This window comes from Cyclopterus lumpus, chromosome 21 (assembly GCF_009769545.1).
Source record: "Cyclopterus lumpus isolate fCycLum1 chromosome 21, fCycLum1.pri, whole genome shotgun sequence".
Lineage (NCBI taxonomy): Eukaryota > Metazoa > Chordata > Actinopteri > Perciformes > Cyclopteridae > Cyclopterus > Cyclopterus lumpus.
Window position 1 is genome coordinate 18,449,541 of NC_046986.1, and position 26,621 is coordinate 18,476,161.

A 26,621-nucleotide genomic window follows, 5' to 3' on the forward strand; every position below is an offset into this window, starting at 1 on the left:
CTCGAAGAAAAGGTACCACAAGTTGTTTGAAGTTGCCTCCGCGCTGCAGCTGTGACATTGTAAAACATCAAACCTCACACTAATTCCTTAAACAGGCTAAATGTTTGTCTTAGCCCGTAGCCCACTGGTGGAAGCTCAGCTGTAATGTTTATTGCAGCTGTGAGGCCTGGCAGTAATGTATGCAAACCCAAGCCTTTGAGTTCATTCAAATAAATTCCACTTCCATTTGATCTCACCGGAGTCCCTTTATCACCCGGAGACACACCCAGTGGCCATCAGGGGGGAAACGGACAGACCCGCGTTGGAGGGCATTAGCATGAGAGAGAAAAGGCCGGCTCTTCCTGTGCAGCAGCGTGTTCGGCGATTCATCTCCGTTCAACAACCACAACCATAACAGTATACCAACCGGACAGGAAGAGGGCGGTATTCCTCGCTCCGGGAGGAGCGCTGTGGGTGTTTCCGTGCGTTCACCTCCACGTGTGTCGGTGTAGAGTAGATGTGTTGGTTTTGTGGAGTTTGTTGCGTTGCGCAGGCGGAGATCTCCCCACTTTGAAGCGCTGGGAAACAATCCGTCTCCTCCTGCACCTGCATTGTATTGTGTGGGGATCAGAAACATGTACTCGTACCTACGGGCCAAAGTAGGTCAACTGCCAGGGCCTGAGATGACTCACGGCTATGAGCATTTCTTTCTCCTGTGGTTGAGGTTTGGTTAGACTAAAACTACAAGGTTGAAGTTACACAAAGTACTTTTTTTTATTTATTTTTCCCAAGTTGTGACACATAGTCACCTTTTGAGTAAATATGTCGAACTTGTTAGCATATAACTGTTGTTTATTTACGCATCCAGCGAATTACAGGGCAGCACGATGATTCATTTGGAGTCATGTCTTCGGTCACCTGGCAAATATAAGTTTAATATTCACTCTCTTTGAACTCTGTTTATTGCTCTCCGCCATCTTCTGAGGGAAATGTCCGTCTATTTATCTGCCGAGCAGATCGTGCACTTTTTGAAGTTCTTTGTGCAGTTTTTGCAGTTTTCTTTGCAGCTTTTATTCTGAAAATGGCTAAACAATGAGCTGAAACTCTAAAGCTCTGAAAAGCCGAGGGGAGCTGCTCATTGACATTTCTCCATAAGTCCCCCAGTGTACTATAATCATGTTGTCACAGTCATGTTGTCAAAAGCATACACAAGGATTAGCGTCTTACATAGTCCTTACTTTAACATGCTAAGTTGCACAACAGCTTGTAGGATTTCAATTTCTTTGGTTTTATGGTCAGGCAGAAACAACAAGGCTGAGGGTTGGAAATCTGTTACCAGCCCTGCTTATTAATGTGTCAGCCGCTTTCTGAGCTGATCAGCTCTCCAGAGGACAATTAGTAATCAAGCTCAGATGATGGTTCATGTTTATTACTATGAAAATAAACATGAAGTCTGACACTTATCTCCCTCTACAGATGTATTAAGTTGGGGGAAACCAACAGTGAGCAAGAACATTAACATGTAGGAATCCCTGCAGGACAAATACAAAGTGCACGCACAAAGGTGACAACGTGAACACAACATGTTAAAAACATTATAAAGGGGCTAGATTCGGACGGTGGGCGCTACAGCGGCAACGACATGGGCCGGGACGCCTTCGTCGGCCGTACCTGCTGTATATGAGCACAAGGTAGATGACAATTACAGAGCGGCTTCATGCAAAGAAAACACCAGAGCAACTCTTATATGAAACACACACGCACACACACACACACACACACACACACACAATGACACAAAAAGGCCGTTGTGGTTCTTTGCTTCTGCTCACATCAACGTTGTTTCCATCTGACAGATACACAACTAGCACTATATCAACTAGTGTGTGGAATTCCGCCAAATCTATACTATACCTTTAAGTTACAGTGCATCATTTCAAAAGGCAGACCCCAGTTCCAAGGGGAGGTAAGAAACAACAGCTGGACATAAACTCGGATGGGTTTCAGCAAGTGATTAAAATGTTCTCCCTTATTAACTTTGTGGTCTGATGAGGTTATTCCTGTTATACGTATTGAACAAACACAATATGTCTTTGAAGTTTTGCACTTATGCTTTCCTACGCTTCTCTTCCACGTCCGTCCGTGTAACAAATTTGAAAGGGGATTTCTTTCCAAAATAACTCGGTGAACCTGCTTCCTGGAACCAGCCACGGATCTGCTGTCCTGGATGCCAGAGCTGTTTCCATTTGAGCTGATTGAGCTGTAAGAGATCCACGCGGCCCGAGGAGACATCATGCGATACCTTCCCACGCCCGCGTGTCTCATCAGCTCACGGACCAGAGCTGCACTGTATTGATTAGGCGACGGAGAAGTGGTGTGTCCCCACATCCACCCACACACCTTCACTCAGCCAGTTCATTTCAAGGGTTTTCCCTCTGTACTTGATAGCGGTGCACATGTGAATCTAATGATTCCCCACCCAGACTGAACTCTACCCGACAATAACTACATGTTTTTTTTTAATTCTTACTTTAGTAATCCAAATAAATCTGCTCTCCTTAAAATGTCATAACACAAACTGCTGCATAATATGAAATAACTAATAATACAAATACTATTGAGTGGTAAAATTGGTTTCCCAAAAGAATGTGACTGGTATCGTGTTTCATTAACAACAAATAATGTATTAGTTTGTTATTTAGGATTTATTACTATAGATACATTTTCAAATTGTGGGTTTTCTCCAGTCGGCAAACCTCCGGGTTTGAAAAGTGAAGTGAAGCCAGTGAAGTGCCTTGAACTTGCATTTCTTCTTCAGGCCACCAGGGGGTGACTCCTCTCGTTGTATAGAAGTCTATGCTTCATGTGTTAAAGCTGCATTCTCTCTACTGACCACCAGGGGGTGACTCCTCTGGTTGTATAGAAGTCTATACAAAATGACTCTACTTCTCTCGATTTATTCCCTCAGTAAACTTTGTAAACATGAGTTTATGGTCTCAATGTCTAGTTTCAAGTCTTCATCAATACAATTCTTCTGTACATATACAATGTGGTTTTCTCCCCTTGTATCCAGTCTTCATGCTAAGCTAGGCTAATCGCCTTCTGGTTACAGCGCCATTCTTTACACACAGACATGGTAGTGGTATTCTCCACAATGTCACGTTTTTTTTAGCACATTAATTACGACATTACTGTGACACAGAACCATTTCTTCTCTGCAGCGGGCCTCATCAACAAGGCCCAGGACCCCCTTCCCACTATTATCTCTGCATACATAGCACATATTCTTGGCGACTTAATACTGTGAACCTTTGCACATGGAAATCGCTGAGCTTTAATGTTGAAAGTTATATTGTACATATTTTTATAGTCATAGTATATTCAAAATATTTTACTGTACATTGTTCTATTCTATATTTATTTTGCTTGACTTATGTTGCTTTTATTTTGTATTCTCTCTTTTGTTATGGACCAAAAGGCAAATTCCTTGTGTGTGAAAACAAACTTGACATTAGACCGGATTCTGATTATACTAACTTATTATTGCTTTAATTTCTAAGCCCAGATTTGTTTTTAAAGAATTGAGGATCACGCACAAAGACATTTGCTGGATGACATCAGCAGTAAAACGCCTCCTGCATGACTTCATGCCGAAGTAAAAGGGGATTTCTGCATCTCTGCTGTCCGGCTTCAGTGTTGCTCTGAGGCCGACATCTACAGCTTCAGCTTCAGCAGCTCTGTGCCAACTGCCCACCTGGAAAAACCACCCTGTTCGATGCCCCGCGCTGATGAAAGAGAAAGCTTGGACATGGCGGCGACACACAAACTGGGAGCGTTCTCAAGAAGCTGTTTTATTGAAGTCCTCCAAAGCTATTGTGCCTTTGCACTGAAACCTTTTTCTGCAGAAAATCCCATTTGGATACAAAAATCTTTTGTTGTCCTGAAGAATCCTGCAATCGATACGTCCCATGTGACTTTGATTATGAGACAAACAAAAAGCATCATGTATGTGGGGAGAGCTCTCTTCCAGATGCGCACACTGATTTGATTAAGCGTCCCAAATATGATCTGAAGACTGAGTCATGACGATGACCTTCAGCTAAACTGGTGAAAACGAACATCAATTCAACTCTTCGTCAGGGCGAAGACCCAACATGACTCACGAGTGCATGCAATGATTAATGGCATAATCAAACACAGATTAAAAGCAGCAAACGCTGCTCTGTAGGTATATGTTTGATGCAGCTGTCAGCATTTACATCCACCACCATGGTCTTTTCTTTATCCTCATGAACGCTGGTTATACATTTTTACTTGGCCAAACACCCCAAGTGTCAAACTCAATATTAAGGGAAAGCCGGTCCTCCCATTTAAGCGTGCATAACATTTGATTCAATGTATATTCAGCAGTGTGAAGGCCTGCTCAAAATCGCTGTTGCATTGGTCCAGGATGTCCTCCAGGAAGGCCCTGTTGTAGTCTGGAAAGCTGGTCATCAGTTTCTCCAAGGCCCAATCATAATCCGGATCTGGAAAGCACACAGGAAAAAAATCATCCTCATGGTTCCCACTTTATTCATCATTGTTCCCATGAGGCCGCTGTTGAAAAGAGGGCTCTTTGATTGTCATTCTCATGCGCAGCAGTGAGACAAATGTGTTATTATTTTCTTGTTGGAGATGAGCTATCTATTTGGTTGAACATTTGCACACACAATCCCCAAAATGCACTTTGTTTAAATAAAAAAAAATCCACTTCAACGAGAAGAAAAAAAGACTGCAGTCACATCTTTCAGGCGGCTTGAAAGCTCTTCTTTCTGACCACTTTGGCATCTCTTCCATTCAGCTGGAATCAGACGCCCGGTCCGGTGGCTTCTCCCTGCCACAGGCTGCTCCTGTTCAAATGCAGGCCTGGGCAACAGCGAGGGACAGAAAAAGAGATCGTGCAGGAGATTGGCTACGGCAGGTAGTGACGGCACGGAAAGATCCCATCAGCATGCTGGTGAAATACAGACCGGAGCTGGCGGACGCAGCCTGACGTGGATCGAAGATGTTGTTGGATTCCGAAATGCAGAATTGTACCCGCAACGGCAGTGCCAGCATGGAAGGTTTGAGATGTTCTTGGGTAATTCAGCTTGAAGCTCACACTTGTGAAATGGCCTACCGTGGCTGCTGGTTAGATGGACAGGCAAGAGCCTTGCTACCAGAGAGAGGATGGATCATAAACTGCAAAATACGTCGTTTTTTTGGACTAACCTCTTTCGCATGTTCATTTCAACAGACAAGAAAAATGCATGAATTTAATTGGACTCTAAGTTGTCACTTAGATGTCACTTTAAGGGCACGTAAGGGCAGCTATCACACTCGGTATGTGGAGCTGGGCCAATTGTAAACGGGTGCGATTGTTCTCGTTTGGCTGCAGGCTGAGAGTGTCAGTCTGGCCACGGTTCCAGAGAATTTTCCTCTGTGATGGAAAGGAGCCTAATTACTTTCAGTTTGTCTTGTGTGTGTGTGAGAGTGTGTGTGTGTGTGTGTGTGTCAGGCTTTTATTTTATGCCCATGTTCTATGTTTCCCGTCTACAAACTACGGTTAACCGGCGTCGAGTCGGACGAAGATTTAAAAAGGCGTGAGAAACAGGTGACAGACTCTCCGCTCACCAGCAACATCTGTCCAGTCGGCGAAGCTCTGATCTGGGTCTTGGTTCAGCTGAGCGGGGGGCAGTTGTTGTCCAGGGGGGTTGGACGGCTGGTGTCCAAAATCCTGAACGCCTTCCTCCTTTGTCTCCTTCTCTCTCCCCCCGGGCCGACCCTCGAGAATGTCCAGAAAGGCTTGGTTCACCCTGTCAAGATATAATGAATCAAGCTAATGACGTACTTTATAACGTTGCACGCTGGCACGCTCTAAATGGCAGTGAGTGGTGGCGGGGGGTGGGGATGTTTGACAGCTTTTAAAAGATACAGTGAGGAGGTTCGTAAACTGCACACTTAACATTCACCCACCCGGCCAGTCCGCACTGGTGTCATTCCACCAGGAGGAACAAAACAAACCATTCATCTATCCATCTCGCTCTAAAGGTCCTCCACCTGACGCCTCAGTCTGTGCACTGAAGTGCTCAAAGTTTAGTCGACTTCGAGACCATAATTGAATAGAACAGTGTGTATACATGTTGTACATACCTCCTGTGCTCCTGCTGTACGTCTCTACCCTTCGACTCCTCTCTCTGGTTACTCTCCACGGCTTCGCTCTGCCAAAAAATAAGATGATTCATGAAGGAAAAGATAGCTTCAGGTGTTTTGCCTTTTGGAAACATACATAAATTGTGACTGAGCAGCGTTAATATCAGAGGTCTATATTTAACATAGGTGCCTTTGAGGGCTCTGCTGAATGTAAGGTATATGGAGATACTACATTGAATCAGATAAGATCGCTCTGTAAGGATCAGGGCGTGGAAATGAAAACATTGACACCCAAAGCAAATAGTAATACATGGCAAAGCCAACGCGTGCAAGACGTATGAAGAAAGCAAAATCTGAAAATGATGAGGATTACTGCAGTAAGGGTGTGAGCAAAAGAGCAGCAAAATATGCAGAAAAATACTGAAACGTGAAAAAAAACTAGGACAACATGAATAAAGAGATATATGGCCAAATGAAACCCAGGAGGTGGAGGTTCAATGAGTTTGATTATTGGCTTGTGCAATAACCAGTTCTGTATAATCTGTTTCTTGTAGCAGGTACAAAGCAGCGTTTCTGGGTCGAGAACTTGGTAACATGTTGTATAACCAATTACTCAAAGAACATTTAAATAACCCAGATTTAAACTGAATCATGTTTGTTTTATTTTAAATATGCATACAAGTATTAATCTCTTTATTTTCCCCCTCAATGTGTTACTGTGTGTGTGTGTGTGTGTGTGTGTGTGTGTGTTTGTGTGTGTATCCCACCATAAAACAAGAGGCTTACTGTGTACTTATTACTGTAACTGACTGCTTTCTATTTCTTTCTCCACCATAGTTTGACCCAATGTCTCTCTCTCTCTCTCTCTCTGCTGTCCTGTCCCAGGGGGGGTCAGGGGTAAGGGAGGTGATTATTTAAGATGGCACGAGAGGAAGAAGGAACCACCTGTGTGAGCGCTCTGTGCTCCCATCAAAGCTGAGCATACAATCTCCCACTCAGACACACCCATTACACATGTACACACTACACCTACACACACACACACACACACACACACACACACACACACTCCCACAAATAGAGGATATGAAGGGGAGATCAATCTGTCTTATGGAGCCATTGCAGAAAGAACAACAGATCCCAGGGTCCCAGTAAGAACCACATCAAGAAGTTTGACTTTTGCTGCTCTGCAGCCGCAAGCTTTCATCTCCTAATCGGTGACATCTATCAGGGAGAGCTGCAGCCTGGGAGAGTCTGAGAGAGGAGAGGGAGAGGCAAGGAAAGGAAATGAGAGAAGAGGGAAGGAAAGACAATAAGAGGTAAGGAGAGGGATGTAAATGGGAAAAAGAGGAGACGGAAGGAGTGGGAAGTGGATGGCGGAAAGGAGACGGAAGGAAATGAGAGGCAAGGAGAGGGGAGGGAAAGAAACTAAAGGAAAGGATAGGGAATTAAATAAGAGGAAAGGAAAGAAATTAGAAGGTAAAAATAATATAGGCATGGAAAGGATGCGAAAGGAGAGAAAAGGAAAGACGATAGGGACGGATGAGAGGAGACAAAACAGGCAAGTCGAGGCAAGAAGACAATAAGGCGAGAAAGGAAAGGAAACAATGAAGGAAAGACGAGAAAAGAAGATGGGAGAGGAGGAGGCAGGAAATGAGATGAGATGAGACGAGGAGACGGGCGACGAGAAGACGTCATCGGTGAGGAGACAAAGCGAGTTGAGACAAAGTGAGATGTGGAGGCGAGAGTCTCTGTTGCCGTCTGTTACCCTGGAATCATCCAGTGAACTTTGTAATCCATTTAACTCGTCAGTGTGTGTGTGTGTGTGTGTCCCACCATAAAACAAGAGACTTCTTTATTACTGTAACTGACTGCTTTCTGTTTCTTTCTCCACCAGTTTGACCTAAGGTCTCTCTCTGTCTCTCTCAAACACACACACACACACACACACACACACACACACACACACACACACACACACACACACACACACACACACACACACACACACACACACAATCATGTCTAGTGAAAACGAAAAGAGAGAGAGAGAGAGAGTGAGAGAGGCCAAGGGCACAACGATGAGAAAAAGCCCAGGAAGAAAACATTTCCTCCGTCCACCAAGGGAGCTGCGTGTGCAGTTTTAACAGCGCTGTCCGTCACCACATAATCCGCTCGCAGCCGAATACAGTGTGGAGTATACAGCGTGTGTCCTCGGGGCAGTTTCCTGCACACTCTTCTTCTTCTCTGGTAAAACATCACTGAATGACACTAAGCCGGGAGGAACTATTAGCCTGGTGTCTGACAGAAGCTGTCAACACTCTCAAATTAATCTGTTTTCTGAGCTAAGGATACCTGTGACCTCTTCGCATTTAGGATTTACAGGAGCTATTGAGTTGAAGATTTATAGCCGCAACTACCCCCCCACGAAAAAAAGATTGGTAATTAAGAGGAAAGATATTCACAACGAGGGTTGCCCTCTTTTGCACTGACGTGCCAGGTACTTTTACTAGCGCAGGTTATTGCGCTGTGTTCTGTCCTCTGTCATGTTTTGTCTCCGTCTCTGCTCAGCGTGAACTCTGGGAAGTCCCTTGAACTCCGGCTTCCACTCGTTCCCTCCCAGAAAAACTAACATGCGGAGAAGAAGAGAGGCTGAGAAGAGGAAGCAGTGAAAACAAAAGGGAAAGGAGCGGACAGACCGACGGCATCAAGTGGCAAGCGAGAGGAAGATCAGTGGCCTATTCCTCTGTGTACTTACACTTCCTTTTTACACGACCATGAGCTTGCTCTGCTGCTGTGTGCCCCGGCTCTGACCAGGAGATAATTACAGGGGGATCTGGCTCCTCACCCCGCCCGGCCTACTGGGGATACCGCTTAATACCCGCCGCGGCCCCCGCACAATGAAACCTCCGCACCCCGAGAGTATTTATTCAGGAAACAGCTTACAAAGGCAGATCTATTGGTGCGAATAACCACAGAGCTTCAGTCCCCGACCCCTAAAGCCACAGATACGAGACTCAACACTGAACCCTGGGACTCACAGAGCAAGCGTGTGTGTGTGTGTGTGTGTATGTGTATGTGTATGTGTGTGTGTGTGTATGTGTGTGTATGTGTATGTATGTGTATGTGTGTGTGTGTATGTGTGTGTGTATGTGTGTGTGTGTGTGTGTGTGTATGTGTATGTGTGTGTGTGTGTATGTGTGTGTGTATGTGTGTGTGTGTGTATGTGTGTGTGTGTGTGTATGTGTGTGTGTGTGTGTGTGTATGTGTATACATCATAGAACCAGAACAGGAGCAGAATGGACATCGTTTCTGCACAAACTAACCCCAGTGAGTCTGCGATATCTTTTACTGAAGTTAGCCCACAACAACAGTTCACAATGGCAAAATGGCCGCCGGTCTGACCATGCTGCAACGTTGATATATAAATGGGAATGACCGTTCTACCCCTGTTTTTATTTCTAAGATCTACATGCACACGGGTTGATGCCGTGTACGCAAACAAAACGTGAAAGCACACACAAGTGCGCACACACACACACACAGACACACACACACACACACACACACACACACACACAGGCTTACCCTGGATGACGTGTGCGCTGCACAGCTGGATGCTGGTGGACCTGAGGCTGTCCTGTCAAACCTCAGCAGAAAGCGCTCGTTCTTTCTACAACGAATACACACGTTACTTTGCCCGTCTTGCAGTTACACATTTCCAAAAGACAAACATGGAAACACACACACACGGAGATAAATAAGGTATGGAGGAGTATTTGTTTACTCCACAGATGCTCCGCAGGCCTGGGATACTGACAGTACTGGATTCCCACAAGGTTGACCAAGTTTGTTTGTCCCTCGCTGACACCGCGCTCCCTGTATAAAGAGCGGCGCTGTCCCGCTCCGGATCCTCAGCCCCATTTCTTAAATCCCTTCATTGTTTCTTCAGGTTCACACATTGGTCTGCTGTCTCTTGTTTTTGTTTCTTTTGTAATGAAGCCAGAGATGCTACTTGACAGGCCATTTCCCTCAGAGCCGACTCCGTATAATATTCCAAAAACATCTCGACTGTCAGCGTAATGGATTCAGAGTGGTCTGATGCACTGTTGGAGAATACAGCATGGAAACCATGTGCAGACGGAGGAAACTCTAAATCATCATTGTATATACTTTCAATATATTATCCAAAATCCCTGGTCATTTTAAAGGGGCACTACACTGTTTTTACATGTCAAAGTCAGAGTTCACTCGTCATGGAGAGTGCTACTCAGTGTGAAAACAGTTGTAATGTCCTCTATGGCTCCGAAGGACCTGAATTACTCTAATTGACATCACCCAGGTATTTTTTATTAATGTAATTAAAAATAATGTCAATTATATCTAATCTACATGAGAAATGAAGAAGTGGTCACTTTGAGAGCGACATGGACATCCTTCAGACTTTTCCCCTAGCGCCACCAGCAGGTTTAGGCTTTAAGTGAAATTTCGGGTAAAGTAACAAATAACATCTGCTCAGTGTAGGATTTAGTGGCAGATTGCAACCAACTGAATTTCCCACGGCTCATCCTCCTTTTCCAAGTCCATGGTTGTCACGTGAGCACCACGGTTTTGCACTCCGCGTCTCACGTGAGCGCAGCGCCACAAGCGTGCCGGAGGACATGTAAAAAATGCAAAACATTCTGTCTAGAGCCAGTGTTTGGTTTGTCTGTTCTGGGCTACTGTAGAAACATGGCGGTGCAACACGGCGGACTCCGTGAAGACAACCCGCTCCTTATGTCGCTATGAAGGACTCAGTCTAAGCCAAGGAAAACACAACAATTCTTAATTTCCGATGTTTAAAATGAAAATATAGTTGTGAATATTATATTACATTTCTGATAAAACATCCCCTGGAATACGACACACTGGCCCTTTCCCATGTTAGTTAGCATGTTAGCACTGCGGGGTTGTAGACAACTTTATGGACGTGCATGTCTCCCGAGAAAATCGTTTCTTATTTTACACAAGTAGGAAAACTGGCTGCCAAGATTGAAAAAGGTAATCGGAGATGAAGCTAATGTTGCCTTTCTTCACGCTTCCCCTGATATGCTTATTTGGCTTTTTCTGCCAACAAAAAGAAATACAGAGATAATTATAGGTCAGCAGGGGATCATCTGGGTATTGTGACACCCGATGCTGCAGAGCAAGAAAGAACACAACACGGCCCACAAAACAACAGAATACAGCACAGTGACAGTGACGAGACCCGAGTGAACCTGATCCGGGCTGACCTGGCGTGATCCTGGCTGAGCTGCTCCCTCCTGCTCTGCTCCTCCCGTTGCTTCCTCTCCTCCAGGCGCTGAGCCTGCAAAGCATCACAGACAGCAGTCACACCACAGCACACAATCGGATGCATGGCGTGCTGCCACCATGCAACGACGTGCAGTTACACATTCACATTCAACAAGTGTATATATATATATATATATATATATATATATATATATATATATATATATATATATATATATGCGGTGTGTTATACGAGCTGCAATTACTGCTGTAGAGCAGAACAAAGTGTTCTGTTGCACACTATTTACAGATGACATTGACATACTTCATGAAAACTTATTGTGGCTGTCTGACATGAAAAATGTGTCTTTCCAATTCACGATAAAATATGTGCATAAAAGTAACTTCAATTAAAAAAAGCCTGTGGATAAACCAAAAAATCAATGAATTCCAAGATACAGTTCAATCATGTTCAAAAGATTAATAAAAAGATTAATAAAAAGTCCACGAGGCACATGTCAAAAGATGTGGTATTTTAAAAATATTGACGTAAACAATATCTACAAGTTCAAGCTTCTTAGAAAACATCCTTCAATTATACTTCATGTGATATTTTGTAAGATGATGCATCCCATTTTCTTAATCCCATTGAGATGGGATTCCCTTTCAGTTCCCTATAATTGCACTGCATTTGCTAAAGCATTCGTCTCTGAATTATATTTTCATTTTGTGAGATTGTGTTCAGCACCGTGAGCCGTTACCGTGTGCATTTACTGCAAATCAAATCAGAGAGGCGGGCTGGGTCCAGGAGCAGGGATGAGCTGTAGCATTCTCAGTTTTTGTGGTTTGAACGCCAAAACATCCCAAACCAAAGTGGATCGGGATGGATGCATGACCCAGAAGCGTGTTTTACTGCCAGCCTCTTGTCAGACCAGTAAAGAAGTGGCTGTTTCAGATGCGCCTGGTCTTATTTGCTGGATTACCCGGTACATTCCTACGGCTTCATAGAGGTCATGGCGCAACGGGACAAGGTCTGTGGAATACTGCTTTGGTCATGATAATAACGACCCTTCCACATAGCTGTAGCACTCAATTAACCACTATTAGACCGTACGCGAGGGCCAGACGGTGGAGTGGAACATGTCTGAGAGCTGAGTGGGGAGCCGTCTTCGGCTGCTGGTAAACCCAAGAAACCATAAATCGGGTGGCTCTGATGCCAGACTCTCCTCAGACTCGCACCGCTACAGCTCAGGTGGATGCTTGACTCTACTGACATCTAGAGGCTGGAAATGATATTGTGTCTCACTGATGAAAGACAAACTAGTGCCGTGCAGTGGCAGGGTGAAACATCTTCCTCCCACTACTCAAAAACACCACATCCAAAATGACCGAAATTAATATATTTTCTTTGTTTAGCACTAGGGGCTCCCTCATCCTTCCTGCTTGTTATACACTCAGTGTTCACTTTATTAGGTACACTTGTACAGTCTAATGCAATCCAAAGCAAGTCATAAATAATACATTTATTTATATAGCACCTTTAAAAACAGGGTTTACAAAGTGCTCTACATAGAAGCAAGGTAAAGTCTACTTAATTTAATTAGCAGGTCAGTTCTTTTACATAAAGGCTGAAGACTATTCTGTTTGAAGCTGCCTTTAAAAAAATAATTAAATAATGATTTAAAATTTAAAATTATATTCAGACTCTTGCTCAAACTTGTTATTTGCACCTTTTTTTCACTAGTCAACAATCACAAGTAGGAATATCCATCACAGAAGAGGCCTCGGTGTGACGTTGCTGAACTCATGGACCGTGATGCATACATGCAGCCACAAGTCATGCCACATTCTGAGTAAGTGGTGCAACTCTTCACTGGAGAAACACCAACCATTGCAACTGCTATTGCTCTTCCCACCGACACTCGCAGCCCGTGGCGGAGTGCAGCGCATTCCTAAAATGGAACTCTGGGGTTTGTCAAAAAGCAGTCTGGGAGTTACAGGAAATCCTTTAGGTTGAGGCTTCCGAAGGGTGTTGAATATATAAAATGTGTGAAATGGGTTTCCTGATATTGTAATGATAAGCTATGTAACTGAAATCTAAACAGAAGAGGTGGCAATTGATTTAAAATAAATAAATAAGTATGATAAATTGAACAAAGGTTTAGTTTAAAGGCCAAAGCATATATCATTCTTGTTATTTTAATCTCGGTCTCACCTTCTCCCTCTGTATATCTTTCATCTTCTGGTACTCCTCCTCCTCCTCTTGTCTCTTCCTCCTGTCCAAATCTTCCTGTTTCAGCTTGAAACAGCAACAAACACATTCAATATTTATTTGCAATTCCGCCAACACAGAAAAGAAAGAGGACAAGGTATCCCCTCTGAAACATATTTACTGCATCGCTAAAATGGTGTGTTCAAATGGGAGATATGGCCAAAATCTTCCATTATGTTCACAATATCGGTCATTTCATATCTCGATAACAATATACATCATGATTCCATTTTTTTCTGGTAATTCAATAAATCTTATATATATATTACGACATCTCGATGGACTTAATCCCGATGTTCTTCCATTGAAAATGATCATATGGAATTATCGCCCGGCCCTGCTAAGTACAATTGTGATATTGCTGTGAGATGTATGTGAACCGGTTGACCTGGCGAACAGGACGTGTGGTTGCTACGGTAAATGTAATGAAGTACCCTCCTCTGCTGTTTGGAGTAACGTGAGTCTGTCTGCTGCCTCTCTCTGGCTCCAGACAATGTTGTGCTACCACCTGGATAAAGTAAACAGTGCATTACCTCGTGTCAGTAATGTGCAATAAGCAATAACAGAGAATAACGTTTTATAAACACTTGATGATGATTTGCGTTGGATGTACTTAAGGTTTACCCAGCGTCTCTGGAGTCATGTGCACAGCGGGGACTCTGTTTGCCTCTTTCCATCGCTTGCAAATCTCTTCTTCTTTCTGAACAGCTAGAGCAACACAACGCGTCATTACTTGGGAAAGAAACTTCAATTGTTGTACGAAGATCAAGATGATACAGGCAGGACGGATAAGAGCATCAGCCATACCTCTTAGGAGCTTGTCTCTCTTAGACTCAATTGGTGGTATCATGGTGTATCCGCCTGAGCTGAGACAGGGACGGAGACACAAAACAGCTTGTTAGGGACTAAGCGGGCTGTGGATGCTGTAAAAAAGAAAATGTAGACTGAACGCTTGGTTAATAATATGTTTTGTCTTGTTTACCCATTCTCTGATTAGATATTTCTTGCTATAATCATATTTTGGTTCATTTCAAACTGTATTTGTGGGCCATAAACTTGTCAGTGTTGTTTGAAAAAAGACATTAAAGTATGTTTTTAACGTAAAACAATATGAAAACATCATAATTTAGGGATAACTCACCCTTGTTATTACAAACCCATTGCCGTTTAATTGGCAGCATATATTTATGCTGGGTTATGTTTTTTTTTATCTGCTCAGGTGAGGGTTATTATGACCCGAGAGATAAATCCGAGTTTTTCAAACTCTTTTATACAAAGTATTCCGATGAACTCAGCAACAAGTTATTTGTACACAGTAAGATGGAACAAAATCACTATAAAATGGAAACTTTACTTGAGTATTTGAGTAAATGTTTGTTACACATTCCACCACATGATGGTATTATATATATATATATATATATATATATATATATATATATATATATATATATAAAAACATATACACAGTCAGTTTATAACACGTGATATATTAAAATGCTGCCTTCATGAGAAAGTAAAATATCCTTAAATAGCTTTCTGCCTTCAACTGGAAGTAGAAGGCTGAATAGGAAACTGAAAGTAAATAGCTCCAAGCATCTGTTGTTTATCACATAAACATAACATTGCATTGCTGTTGCTTTGAAGTTATTAGTAATGTATCTTTTATTTTTCCAGAGCACGATTCAATTGCGTGTTAAAAAACTAAAATACACTAAAATGGCCTTTAAGTCAGAGCCCACGTTTGTGGTTCCTCGCGCTGGGATTTCCTGGAAACGATGAAGGCACCGTTTCCTTCTCGAATCATGTATAACGAAAGTGAAAGTCGGGAGCATTATTATTTATTTTATTATATTCAACTTTTTTTTCTTTCTTCAGACACACGAGTCCATACAACAACAACAACAACAACAACATGTATTATTCCGTGATAAAAGCTGTATTACACCAACAGAGATAAGTTCCGCGTCGCGAGCTCTATTTGAAGCGCTAACTGTCCCCGTCTCTTTTGTGTGTCGCCATTATAAACCCAACGACACGTCAGTTACACAACTATTGTGTTAAACTCACAACTGCGGCTGTCGGTCCGTCGGCTGTGGATTCCCGCTGTCAGGTGAGTCCCTGTTCGGATCCTCAGGTGTCCGCTCGATTCCGGATGCTCCTGAAGTGCCGCCGCTGGAGTTGTCACCGCTGGGCTGTTTTTGAACGTCTCTTTGGTTGTGCTTCATTATTATACCTTCACCGCCCGGTTCAGAGACACCGGGAGAGACCGACACAGGTACTAAGTTGTGCTGTGGTCCTGTCGCTGTCAACGGATGTCCATATGACGGCAGGTGGTGGGAGGACCTAGTACAACAGCGCCATCTGCTGGTGAGGACAGGTGTAGCGTTATAAAAATAATAATAAATAAATGTCAATAGCACATGACAGCATGACATCATAAGTGTGCTTCTCAGCTGATCTTGTGTTTCATGTATTGCTGCACAGACAAGTTAATTCTGTCATCTATTCAAACTCAAAGTATTTTGGTTTATTTTGTTTCACTGTAGAGGACACAGTGTTACCTGCTTGCATAGCGTTTACTGTGGAGCTTGTACAGTGTAATATTCAGGTAAATTAATTCAGATTTGATCCAATTGTTTTGTAGTTTATGACTGCAACATTGCATCATTACCAAGCATCCATCTACATGAATGAATACATAGCTACAGAAACATCCTACCACAAATATGACAAGCTTAAATTAGAGAATATGATTATTAATTAAAGTATCTGTCGAACCAAATGAATCATAGCAGGTTCCTGTCTTGTTTTACATTGTGATGCCGTGATTTGATTTGATTTGATTTGATTTGATTTGTGGACACAGGACATATTTGGCTTTTGGAAAGTCGGTTGACTACAAGACGTCTGGAGACGTCGTCGCCTTCAGCTCCGAGATTGAAATGTATCACGATACAAACAATACAGATAAATGTTTCATTAAAAAAATAGAATCACAGGATTGACTGATAGTCGTTTCCAGCCTTAAATGACACCAGCACAAAAGAAAAAGAATGACAAATATTTCTTAAAAAACTCATTTATTGTGAGTTATATATTAGGACTCAACAGGGATAATATTGATTACAAACCAACAGACTTGATGAAGACCTTCTAGGCGGAACATACTGGATGGATGGACGCACGCACGCACACACACACACACACACACCTCTTAAACAACTGATAAGTAACATAAATAAGCGAACAAAATCTAAAAGGAATGTATTGTAAGTCCTTTAAAATTAACAACGTCCACTATTTATTATGCGTTTGGTGGTGCACAACAGTAAAACACGGCCAATCCCCGACTGTGCCGACGGCTCAAATTAGAGACAGACAGTGCTCTCGCTGTGGTTTCCAGCACGCTCTAAAATCATAAAAAAGTAGCTTGTGCTATTGTTAAAACATTGCGAGACAAAAGAGGGCGACAAGAATCATCCAATGACTTTGATACAAAACTAATAAGGCAGCGAGGATCCCGAGGGTCCCTCGGACAGATTCCGTCCCGTCGGTTGCACAGATCACCAACAAACACTGACAACACGCACTCACTTCAGGGGACCTAGTGCAATTAGGGTAAACAAAGTCAGTCGAGTGTCTGCGGCATGCGTTTTCACCGTCACGAGTATGGCCGCCTACTATTGATGGGGGGGATGATGGCCGACACTGATCAGAGACCTCCACCCCCCTTACTCCCGGACGAGGCCCCCTGCTCCATCACAGCCCCGGATTAGGGAATGACATGGTTTCTGTCTGTAGATCTCCGGAGTACCCGGGTACACACTCCTCTCTCCCTCCCTGCTCCAGTGTCAACTCCTGCAGCTGTGGAGATGTCTCTATGTGCATGATTGTTAATGTCTGCAAGTGTGTGTGTGTGTGTGTGTGTTCAATAGCTGAGGCTGGGAGGTGAGATCACAGTTTGGGCGGGTTAGCCAGCTTAACCTTCAGGTTCTCCGCCAGCTTGTCCAGGAACTCAAAGGTGTTCAGGTAGTCGGAGCGCTTCACTCTGTAAACGAAGAGAAAAGATTACGTTTACTTTGGGAGTAGAACTTGAAAGCTCAGTTTGGACAAGGAACGAGAAGGTGGTTATTACAGCGTTATTACAAACTCAACACCTCGCGCAGACTTCCAGTGAGACGACCTGACTGGCTTTAACAGAAAGTGTCACGTTTTATTTAGTGTTTGTTTTGTTGGGTCAATGTTCCCCTCCCTTTTAAATGTAAAAATACTCCATATTACTCAGATACTTCATATTGTGTTTGTTTAACATGATCTGAAAAGCCGCTCAATGTATATTTACTCTCCTTTATTGAGAAATTATGTGTTTGTGAATATTCAAATATATGTTTGATCCTGAGGAGTTTGTTGTGCAAGTTAAGTTACTGTCTTTTACTTATTTATCTTTGTTTATTAGCTTAGTTTGCTTGTACCTGACATCACCTTAGTGGATGTAAAACGTACAATAATATCTCTTTGCTGTCAAAACTTGCACCCGTGCAAACTCTCGCTCTCTGTGCTCACGAAACCGCTGCAGCGAGTTTCCGGAAGGTTTTGCATTAGACAACGATCGGATTGAGAGGAAATAGTTTAGCCAGGGGTACGTTTAAAGTGTACCAGACAAAACCCCCTTCAGTAGAGGAAATTGAAACCAGAAGCACATCAGTGGTGCACGAGCAAACTGAAGACGGTTTTAATGGAAACGGGTCATCTCAACATATTCATCTTCCGCACAAAAGCAGCATGTACTACTTCAAACAACAAAGGCCACATGTAAGAGCCTTATGTTGAATGATGCATGCAGCGAGACTTTAAACGGTTGGTAAGACAAAGACATCTAGACATCTCCGGCGGGGGACACCTGACGCAGGATAAAGAGACTAACTTTGGCAGGCCTTTGATGCAGATGGCCAAATCCTTGGTCATGGAACCAGCCTCGATGGTCTCGATGCAAACGGCCTCCAGAGCCTCAGAGAACACCCGCAGCTCTGTGTTGTTGTCCAGCTTGGCCCGGTGGAGCAGGCCCTGCGTCCACGCAAAGATGGAGGCTGTGAAGGGGAAAACACATTAAATACAATGCATGCGTTATAATTAGAGATTACATTAAGGGAACCTTTTGTTTTTTTGGAGAGAATTTCTTTTTACCAATGGGATTGGTGGAGGTCTCCTTCCCTTGCTGGTGTTGTCTGTAGTGGCGAGTCACTGTGCCGTGGGCGGCCTCAGACTCTACTGTGCGTCCATCAGGACAGATCAGCACACTGCTCATCATACCCAGGGAGCCGTAGCCTGAAACACAAAACCAACAGAACATCTTTGAAACAGAAAAAGGCAAAATCAGCATTCTCAATTATTTTTGTGCCGCAGTTATAAGAAAGTTTCGACATATTTATTCACAGAACTTGTGATGCGAGCGTGTCGTTTGGACCAACCTTGTGCCACGGAGTCCGACTGTACGTCTCCGTCGTAGTTCTTGCAGGCCCAAATGAAGCCTCCCTCAGATTTCATGGCCTGGGCCACCATGTCGTCGATCAGACGGTGCTCGTACCAGATGCCCTTGGCCTCGAACTTGGCACGGTATTCCCTGGACACACAAGAAGTTGGACAGCGCGTCTAAGTTGCGACCTCTGGTATAAAAGTGTGTATGTGAGAGAGAAAGTGTGCATGTGACTTTAAAGTCCTTACTTCTCGTAGATCTCCTGGAAGATGTCTTTGAAGCGACCGTCGTACTTCTTCAGGATTGTGTTCTTGGTGCTGAGGTACAGGGCCCACTCTTTGGTCAAAGCCATCTGGAAGGAGCTGTGGGCAAAGTCCTTGATGGAGTTGTCCGTGTTGTACATCCCCATGGCAACGCCACCTGTGCCTGGACGGACACAAATGGACACATTAAGTATCGTGTGTCGTCACTTTCGGATGCACATCATAGCGCATGCAAACCTGTATTTGTGCAGGTGTGTTTGTTATGTTAGTGTGCAGTACAAATATATATGTTTATTTGAATAAACATAAAAAAAGGCAAAATACACTCCCTGCTGCTCGTGTCCACTACTCAACCTTTCCAATCCATTTTCAGTTCTCTCAGTGTTTGGGCCCCGAGTGATACAACGGGTGAATAGGAACAGAATTAACACAAATAGATAAGCCGTATCTTTTATTTTCCTATTTACGATGCAAACGCAAAGCTTCGTCATGTTGACTGGCACTACTTTACACATCCACATTATATCTGACATTCTTTGCGCTACGATATTTTCCATTTTAAACTTATGAGTGTGTACCTGCACGCCCCCCTCTGCGACTCTAAAAACTGTCCCATTCGTTGCCTGAGCCACTTTCCCCCACAGGCCTTGTATCATCAGACCATTCTCGTGTGGTGAGGAGTCGGGAGCGTGGTGGTGGTGGTGGTGCAGTGGGCCAGCTGTGTTCTTACCCTCAAACTCATGGATGACATATTTGACTGGCTCTCCGTCGGTGGGAGTGTAGGTCATCTCCACTTTCCCAGGCCCGGGCACCACAAAGTCTGTGGCTTTGTACTGTGGGGGGGAAAAACACAAGTGGTTAATACTACTGCAGAATTGCCGTATAATCCCCCCCCCCCCCCCCCCCCCCCACACTCACACTTAACTGCACAGCCATTACAGACAGCTTTAGGTGCGAGCCACGTCCCGTAAAATTGCATGAAATCAAACGACGAGGCCCAAGTCATAAACACCTCGGCAGGAGCAGGCTGTCATCACCAGCAGAGTACATAATACGACATTCGTGGGATATTATGCAACAAGCAGCCATTTGACCTTTCACCTGCACAACTCTCTGCAAAGAGGAGGACTGTTGACTCTGGCACAGTGCCACACGCTAACTTGTGATGTATATCTGTGGCGTTGTTTCAACTCGTTCAATCTTTAAACGCTGTACGTTACTGTCCAAAGCACGGCCGATGAAATGTAATTATTGACAATCCGACAATGTTTTATATAACCTGAAGCTACCAAGTTCATAGAAGAGTTACACAGCAACCCAGCAGTCAGAGGTTTTGGGGCAAATTATGCTTCAGTAACAGTAGTGGTTTTGTCAGATAATCAAGGGTGTTGGTTTCTGCACAAAGATAAAGACTCTCACAGTGAGTTGGTCTTTTCAGCTGTGGGCCTGCAGTTGAACAGCATTTAACCTCAAAACCATGTTTGGAGGTTTGATCCCACCCCAAAAGGCAGTTTTCAATGTTTTGCAGCGCAGAAACAAGTGTACAAACGTAGGATACCTGATCTCCATGGGCGTGTCTGCCAATGATGATGGGCTTGATCCAGCCGGGCACCAGGCGGGGGATGTTCTTACAGAGGATGGCCTCCCTGAACACCGTGCCTCCCAGGATGTTGCGGATTGTGCCGTTAGGCGACCGCCACATCTGCTTCAGCTTGAACTCCTCCACGCGGTTCTCGTCCGGCGTGATGGTGGCGCACTTGATGCCCACGTTGTAACGGCGCACCGCCTCCGCTGCCTCAACCGTCACCCGGTCGTCCGTCGCGTCTCGGTTCTCCATGCCGAGGTCGTAGCTTTTACAGGAAGAGACGGAGAGAATAAGAGTCTGGACTAATAGTACCAGAGAGAAAGCAGCTGCGATGTCCTGGAAATGTGTTGAAAGGCTCTAAACATGTGCCACGAGTATTCCTTAGATAACAAAACAATAACTCTTTATCAATACTTAGTTTCAGTCGTATAAACATGTTTTAATTCTCTCGATTCCACCAACAGACCAAACTACAGGATTTATCATTGTTAATAAATAACGTCTAACCTCCTGTTAAAAATATTGTCACATTAGAAAAGTTTCCCAATTAAAAGCTGTAAATATCAAATAGCTTAACAATCTGCCAAATATTCACTGGCAGCTCTTATTACACTTTTTGATAGTAAATGCTACAGACATATGCAAGTCAGTTGTCAACAGTATTCATATTTGTGTGCCTTTAAGTATGAGAATATGCAGAGATGTAAGGAGAAGCTATGGACAAGACATTTATGATCTCGACCGCAGAGGCATGGGATGCCATAAACCAAGACGCTCCATTTCAAGAAGGACAGTAATTATCTCTGCTTCGGTCGCACAAACATCCTGGAGCACAACTAAGCACTAAAAGTGACCATACGCCACTGTTTTACTTGGCTAGAAGCTAATCTGGGAATGTTACAGTACACTGGCTGCAATGTGCCACATGATCACGGTGTCAAAGGACATGAACGGCATTAATAAGCAGTGAGAGTGCTTGAGCTTGAGGAACAACTCAACTTACTTCCAGGGGCTTTATTCACTCCACATCACTGCTAATTATAATTTCTTGGAAGACCTGTCATCAGGAATAGTTACTGGCCTGCCGCCAGTGACAGTACTGTGCTCACTCTGTACTTCTTTACATGCCTCGCAGGAAAGAGGAGAAAGAAACCCGAAGACAAAGGAAACAAGGAACTGATTGTGCAATGACGACCGGCCCACTGCTAAGATGACTGGATAGGCTGCTACCCTCGTAACCACTTGTGCAAGAGGAACCAAAAAAACCAGTAAGAGGAGAACGTAGACTTCCTGAGAACAGGAATGAGCTTGGTGCTTATCATTCCCTTCAAGTACGAGCTGTCTCTGAAACCGGTTAGCATTGTTTGAAAAGCAGCCGTGACCCTTTACCCACTTTCTTCCTTTCCATCCCCCTCGAAAGCCATAACAAGATGGGAAAAAAAAGGCCGAAATAGAAAGCTTCACGGAAAGAGTTTCAGGTTTAACAATTATGTTGTGCCCCTTTGTTCTGAAGCAATTGATTGTTAGGTTGTGTGTCTGTTCAACCTGTAACAATTAGAAAACCTGAACATGCTTTAACCTGAACGCACACGTGTGCTCACCCTTTTTATATCTGCAATTGCGATCAGTTTCTATCAAAAAAGTGTTTTTAAAAGTTAAAAATTAGAGTTGTAAATTTGACAAAATGTCCTAAGGAGGTCTCAATACCAATTGGTTCTAGTTTGTTTTTCCAGTGGCCTGAATGTTGCATATTTTCATACAAAAAGAGTATTTATTACACCATATTAAATCAAATAAGTGCTTCCAAAGCCTGCAGCACAACAAATCATTAACTTTTTATGATGCGTTACAAGATGTGAGGATTCTGTAATCACACCAATCTGGAAAAGGATGCCTAAGTCCAAAGGGCTGGCAATCTCTCCCCACGAGGCAGCATGAAGATATGATTCGTTGTGATGGATGGCGACATTAGGGACTTGAACTTCACATAAAAAAAAAAAAGGTCACTCAAATAACATACAACTCCGAACAAAGTCCATGCAGGAGATAAGAGGAGCAACAGGGTCAAATGAAGAAACCGATGCGCCCATTAAATTAGAGAAAATGATTTTGGCAAAGAAAAGCGAGTTGATCCACAGCGCCCTCGGCACACTGTGGTCAGCACGCTGAGGTCGTATTCACCTGTGCAGGTCGAGCTCCAGGTACGGGAAGATGAGCTTCTCCTTGATGAGCTCCCAGATGACCCGAGTCATCTCATCCCCCTGCATCTCCACCACAGAGCCGGCCTTGATCTTCGGAGACATCTTTGAGTCCTGTGACACAAGGGGTCAACACACAGACGGATGGGTTAAGGACAGGACATGAGGATTTTACAAAAGTAACAGGACAATCAAGCATGTGTGTGGTTGTTCCTCTCTCAATACCACTGCACCATAATGAATGAACTCATGACCTCAGCAGTTATTTGGCCCATCTGATATCGTCCATAATCCCCTTACATCCAGGTCAAAAACCAAAGAACTGCAGCATACAGCTAACCAATACCAAAAAACTCATTAATAGCCATTCATAGAATAATTAAATAAATTAGTGCCCTTCATCTTTTTATATTAATGACTTAAATGCACAGTATTGTTTCTCCTGTAAATGTAGCCTAACATTACGGATGGTCCCTCGATGGTTGGTGTTTTACGACAGTTTCACCACTTATTTTGGGTAGAATTACAGGACCTTTCTGAAAAGTTAAATAAGCCCGAAACCGGCTGATCCTCGCACGATGGGGAGGGGACGGGAGGGGACGGGGAGGGGACAACCAGAGCCAGCCAGAGGCAGGCAGTCTGTTCGCTGGTCACACGAGGAATGCAAACCGGTTAACGTGGCGTTTAACGTGCAGGTTTTGGTTGTTTTTTGGTACGAATATAGGGCTACCAATAAAGAACAGGAAGAAAAGAAAACAAAGAAGCAGGAAGGAGTTTGCTCAGACTATGGGCCTTGTGGACCCTCTTAAAGAGAGACGTTCACGTGCATATGACTTACTTTGAGTTTAACCCCAATTACTCGAACAGGAAATAATGTTATCTTTATTTGTCGTTAGGTTTTCTAGCTCGACCGGCAACCCGGTGTCTCGAGACAATGAGATAAAAATAGTCGAGCGGCACGTCACGTTACGTCGCCCCCACTTTGCTCTGCGCGAAGCAGCGTTTCATTAAATGTTACAGACACATACCTTGTTTGGTTTAAAGGTCCACGGCGCAGTCACGGAGAGGTTGAGGAAGCGGAATGTTGTCTGACTGAGCAGAAAGTGGCTAATGCTGATGGAGGTGCGGCAGGTACCCGGATACCGAGCTCGCGAGATATTGACCAATCGGAGAAGAGCAGAAAAAAACGAACAACCAATCAGATAAGCCCACAAAGACGGAGGGGCGTGATTAGTCTTGGAAGGTGGGAGGGCGGTCTGCAAATGTGGCTCACTGATTGGTCCGAGATATTGGTCAACCATAATATTCTCTTGAACTTTCACTTGAAACTACTTTCGACTGGTTTCAGTGATTTGTGAGAAGAGAGTTAATGAGATCACTCCCTAATTAAAGGCCACTCTGATACATGGCCAGATTAACCTGTTTTGGGGCAAATATTTGATGATGGGCTCTTTACTGTTTATCCCCCACCAGACACTGGGGATGGGACACCGTTTTGTCAATTTGGGATAATGACGGTCCACAGTCGCCAACAAATAAACTCACAAAATAAGGAGATCCAAGGGGTTGATTTTGTCCGTCAATAACAACATAAATAATTTGGGATAAAAAGGAACTCTGGGAAGTGGCAACAGAACCCCAATGCTGCAAAAGACGGCTTAAGTATCAAAAGTAAAAGTAATAATTGAGCAGGAAAATGTTCCCTGTCATTGTCTAATCATCATATATGATGTTTCTGGATTGATATTAATGTTACATTAATGTGCATGTTGCATATTAGTGCTATGGATGTTTTTTACTTGTTTATTTTTGTCAAAATATTATTATTTCATTTAATGTAAGTTATCTTTCCTATCTAATGTGTCTTGATGTTAAGAGGTGTTTATTGCAGGTTATGGTCATCAGAGTAAGCCCCGCCCTAAAGCATTCTCCGCTTTATGCTCCATTTGACTTTAAAAGGAACCATAAGTTACCAAATGAACATCATGCTGTATTGAAGAAGACGTGAAAATAGAAATTGAGACCGTACACTCATGTTTACAATGTTTACTGAGGGAATAAATCAAGAGAGAAGTAAAGTCATTTTCTCATAGACTTCCATTCAATCTGAATACTTTTTGAAATCGGAGGAGTCGCCCCCTGCTGGTCAGTAGAGAGAATTCGAAGGCGATTGAACAGGAAATAGATAAGAGACACATGTGGAAGTCTTGTTGTGTTTTGATGTGAACATACATCTGTTGTCTGAGTGCCTTCCTGAGTTAAAAAGAAAGCAGTCCATGTGGTTTTAAATGTGTGACGTTTAAATAAATAAATACAAAGATAAATAAAAAGACGGGGATTTCAGGCTAATCAATGGTCTGGCCTGTTATGCACAATGGACTTCAAATATTTGAATGCATATTCTATAGTGAGTAAATAATAATGGCAATTAGTTCTGATTAATTCTGTGCCAAGTTTCCATTAGTGTGGAACAGACAGCAGGCTAGAAACCGCAGCGTTATTACATGTTCAGAGACCCAGAGACCAACCACAACTCCTTAACAGTAAATGGCCCCAGTTTCTTTAGTGGGTCAGTTAGTAAGTGGCAATTTAAATAAATGCAAGTTTGCAGGACCACACAATGAGCTATGGCCTCAAGGTCTGGGCCCCTGGGCCACTTTCTTATTTGGCAACATTGGTAATCTGACCTTGCTTTAAGGGTTGTCAGTACAATTGAATATTATTATGCATTTCACTCAGTAAACTTCGGCAAGATTGCGGTTGTGCAGATTTACTCCAAGTTTAACTCATGACACAGAGAAGTTTTGAGAGGTCTTTACACACAACTGACCATCCGGCACACTAAAACATCCTCTGCTCTTTGTTCATTCACTCTTTCTCTCTCTTAAAGTTTGCACACGGTCTCCTAGGGGGTCCTGCAGGTACCGTTTCCTGCCATGCTTTGACAGGGAGCGTCTTCTGTCCTGAAAGGTGCAAGTTGGCTTGGCAGCTTTCCATATTTATTTTTGATTAATACAATATACAGTCAACCATAATAGCTGATAATGTAGCACTGGGCGATATTGAGAAAATCCAATATCACAATATCGTTTACCAAATACCTCATTAACAACAATGTGGTTGACAATTGGTGCTTTTGCAAAATATTTACACAATGACAAGTTTGAGAAATAATCATCAATAATGTATATATAATGACAATTATGTAGAGGCAAATAGTAAAATAGCTTTCTATTGTTTTTATTGACGATATAAGAAGCTTAAACTTATCCTATCTAAACAAAGTTCTACAAGTTTTCCATTTCTTCTCCACGTAACGAAAAAGTAGCACAAATTGCGCTGCGTCACCACTAGAGGGCAGAAGCTCACTGCAGAACCAAACGACTTCCTGACGTCTCCACAT

At 43.4% G+C, this 26,621-nt stretch overlaps 2 protein-coding genes across 2 annotated transcripts; both read right to left on the reverse strand.

Annotated features, from left to right (window-relative positions):
• Positions 1-3,809: 3,809 nt before the first annotated feature.
• On the reverse strand, positions 3,810-16,036 carry epsti1 (epithelial stromal interaction 1). The gene is made up of 10 exons (XM_034561312.1): positions 15,767-16,036; positions 14,504-14,562; positions 14,321-14,404; positions 14,131-14,204; positions 13,640-13,723; positions 11,424-11,497; positions 9,739-9,823; positions 6,151-6,218; positions 5,632-5,813; positions 3,810-4,505 (listed from the first exon to the last, which is right to left on the reverse strand). The coding sequence occupies exons 1-10, from the start codon at positions 15,922-15,924 to the stop codon at positions 4,372-4,374; spliced, it is 1,002 nt and encodes a 333-aa protein (XP_034417203.1). The 5' UTR covers positions 15,925-16,036; the 3' UTR covers positions 3,810-4,371.
• Positions 16,037-16,762: 726 nt separating this feature from the next.
• Positions 16,763-24,375, reverse strand: idh1 (isocitrate dehydrogenase (NADP(+)) 1). Its single transcript, XM_034561948.1, has 9 exons — positions 24,247-24,375; positions 23,202-23,332; positions 20,994-21,285; positions 20,166-20,268; positions 19,421-19,598; positions 19,168-19,319; positions 18,884-19,024; positions 18,624-18,786; positions 16,763-17,747 (listed from the first exon to the last, which is right to left on the reverse strand). The coding sequence occupies exons 2-9, from the start codon at positions 23,321-23,323 to the stop codon at positions 17,654-17,656; spliced, it is 1,245 nt and encodes a 414-aa protein (XP_034417839.1). The 5' UTR covers positions 23,324-23,332; positions 24,247-24,375; the 3' UTR covers positions 16,763-17,653.
• Positions 24,376-26,621: the final 2,246 nt, after the last annotated feature.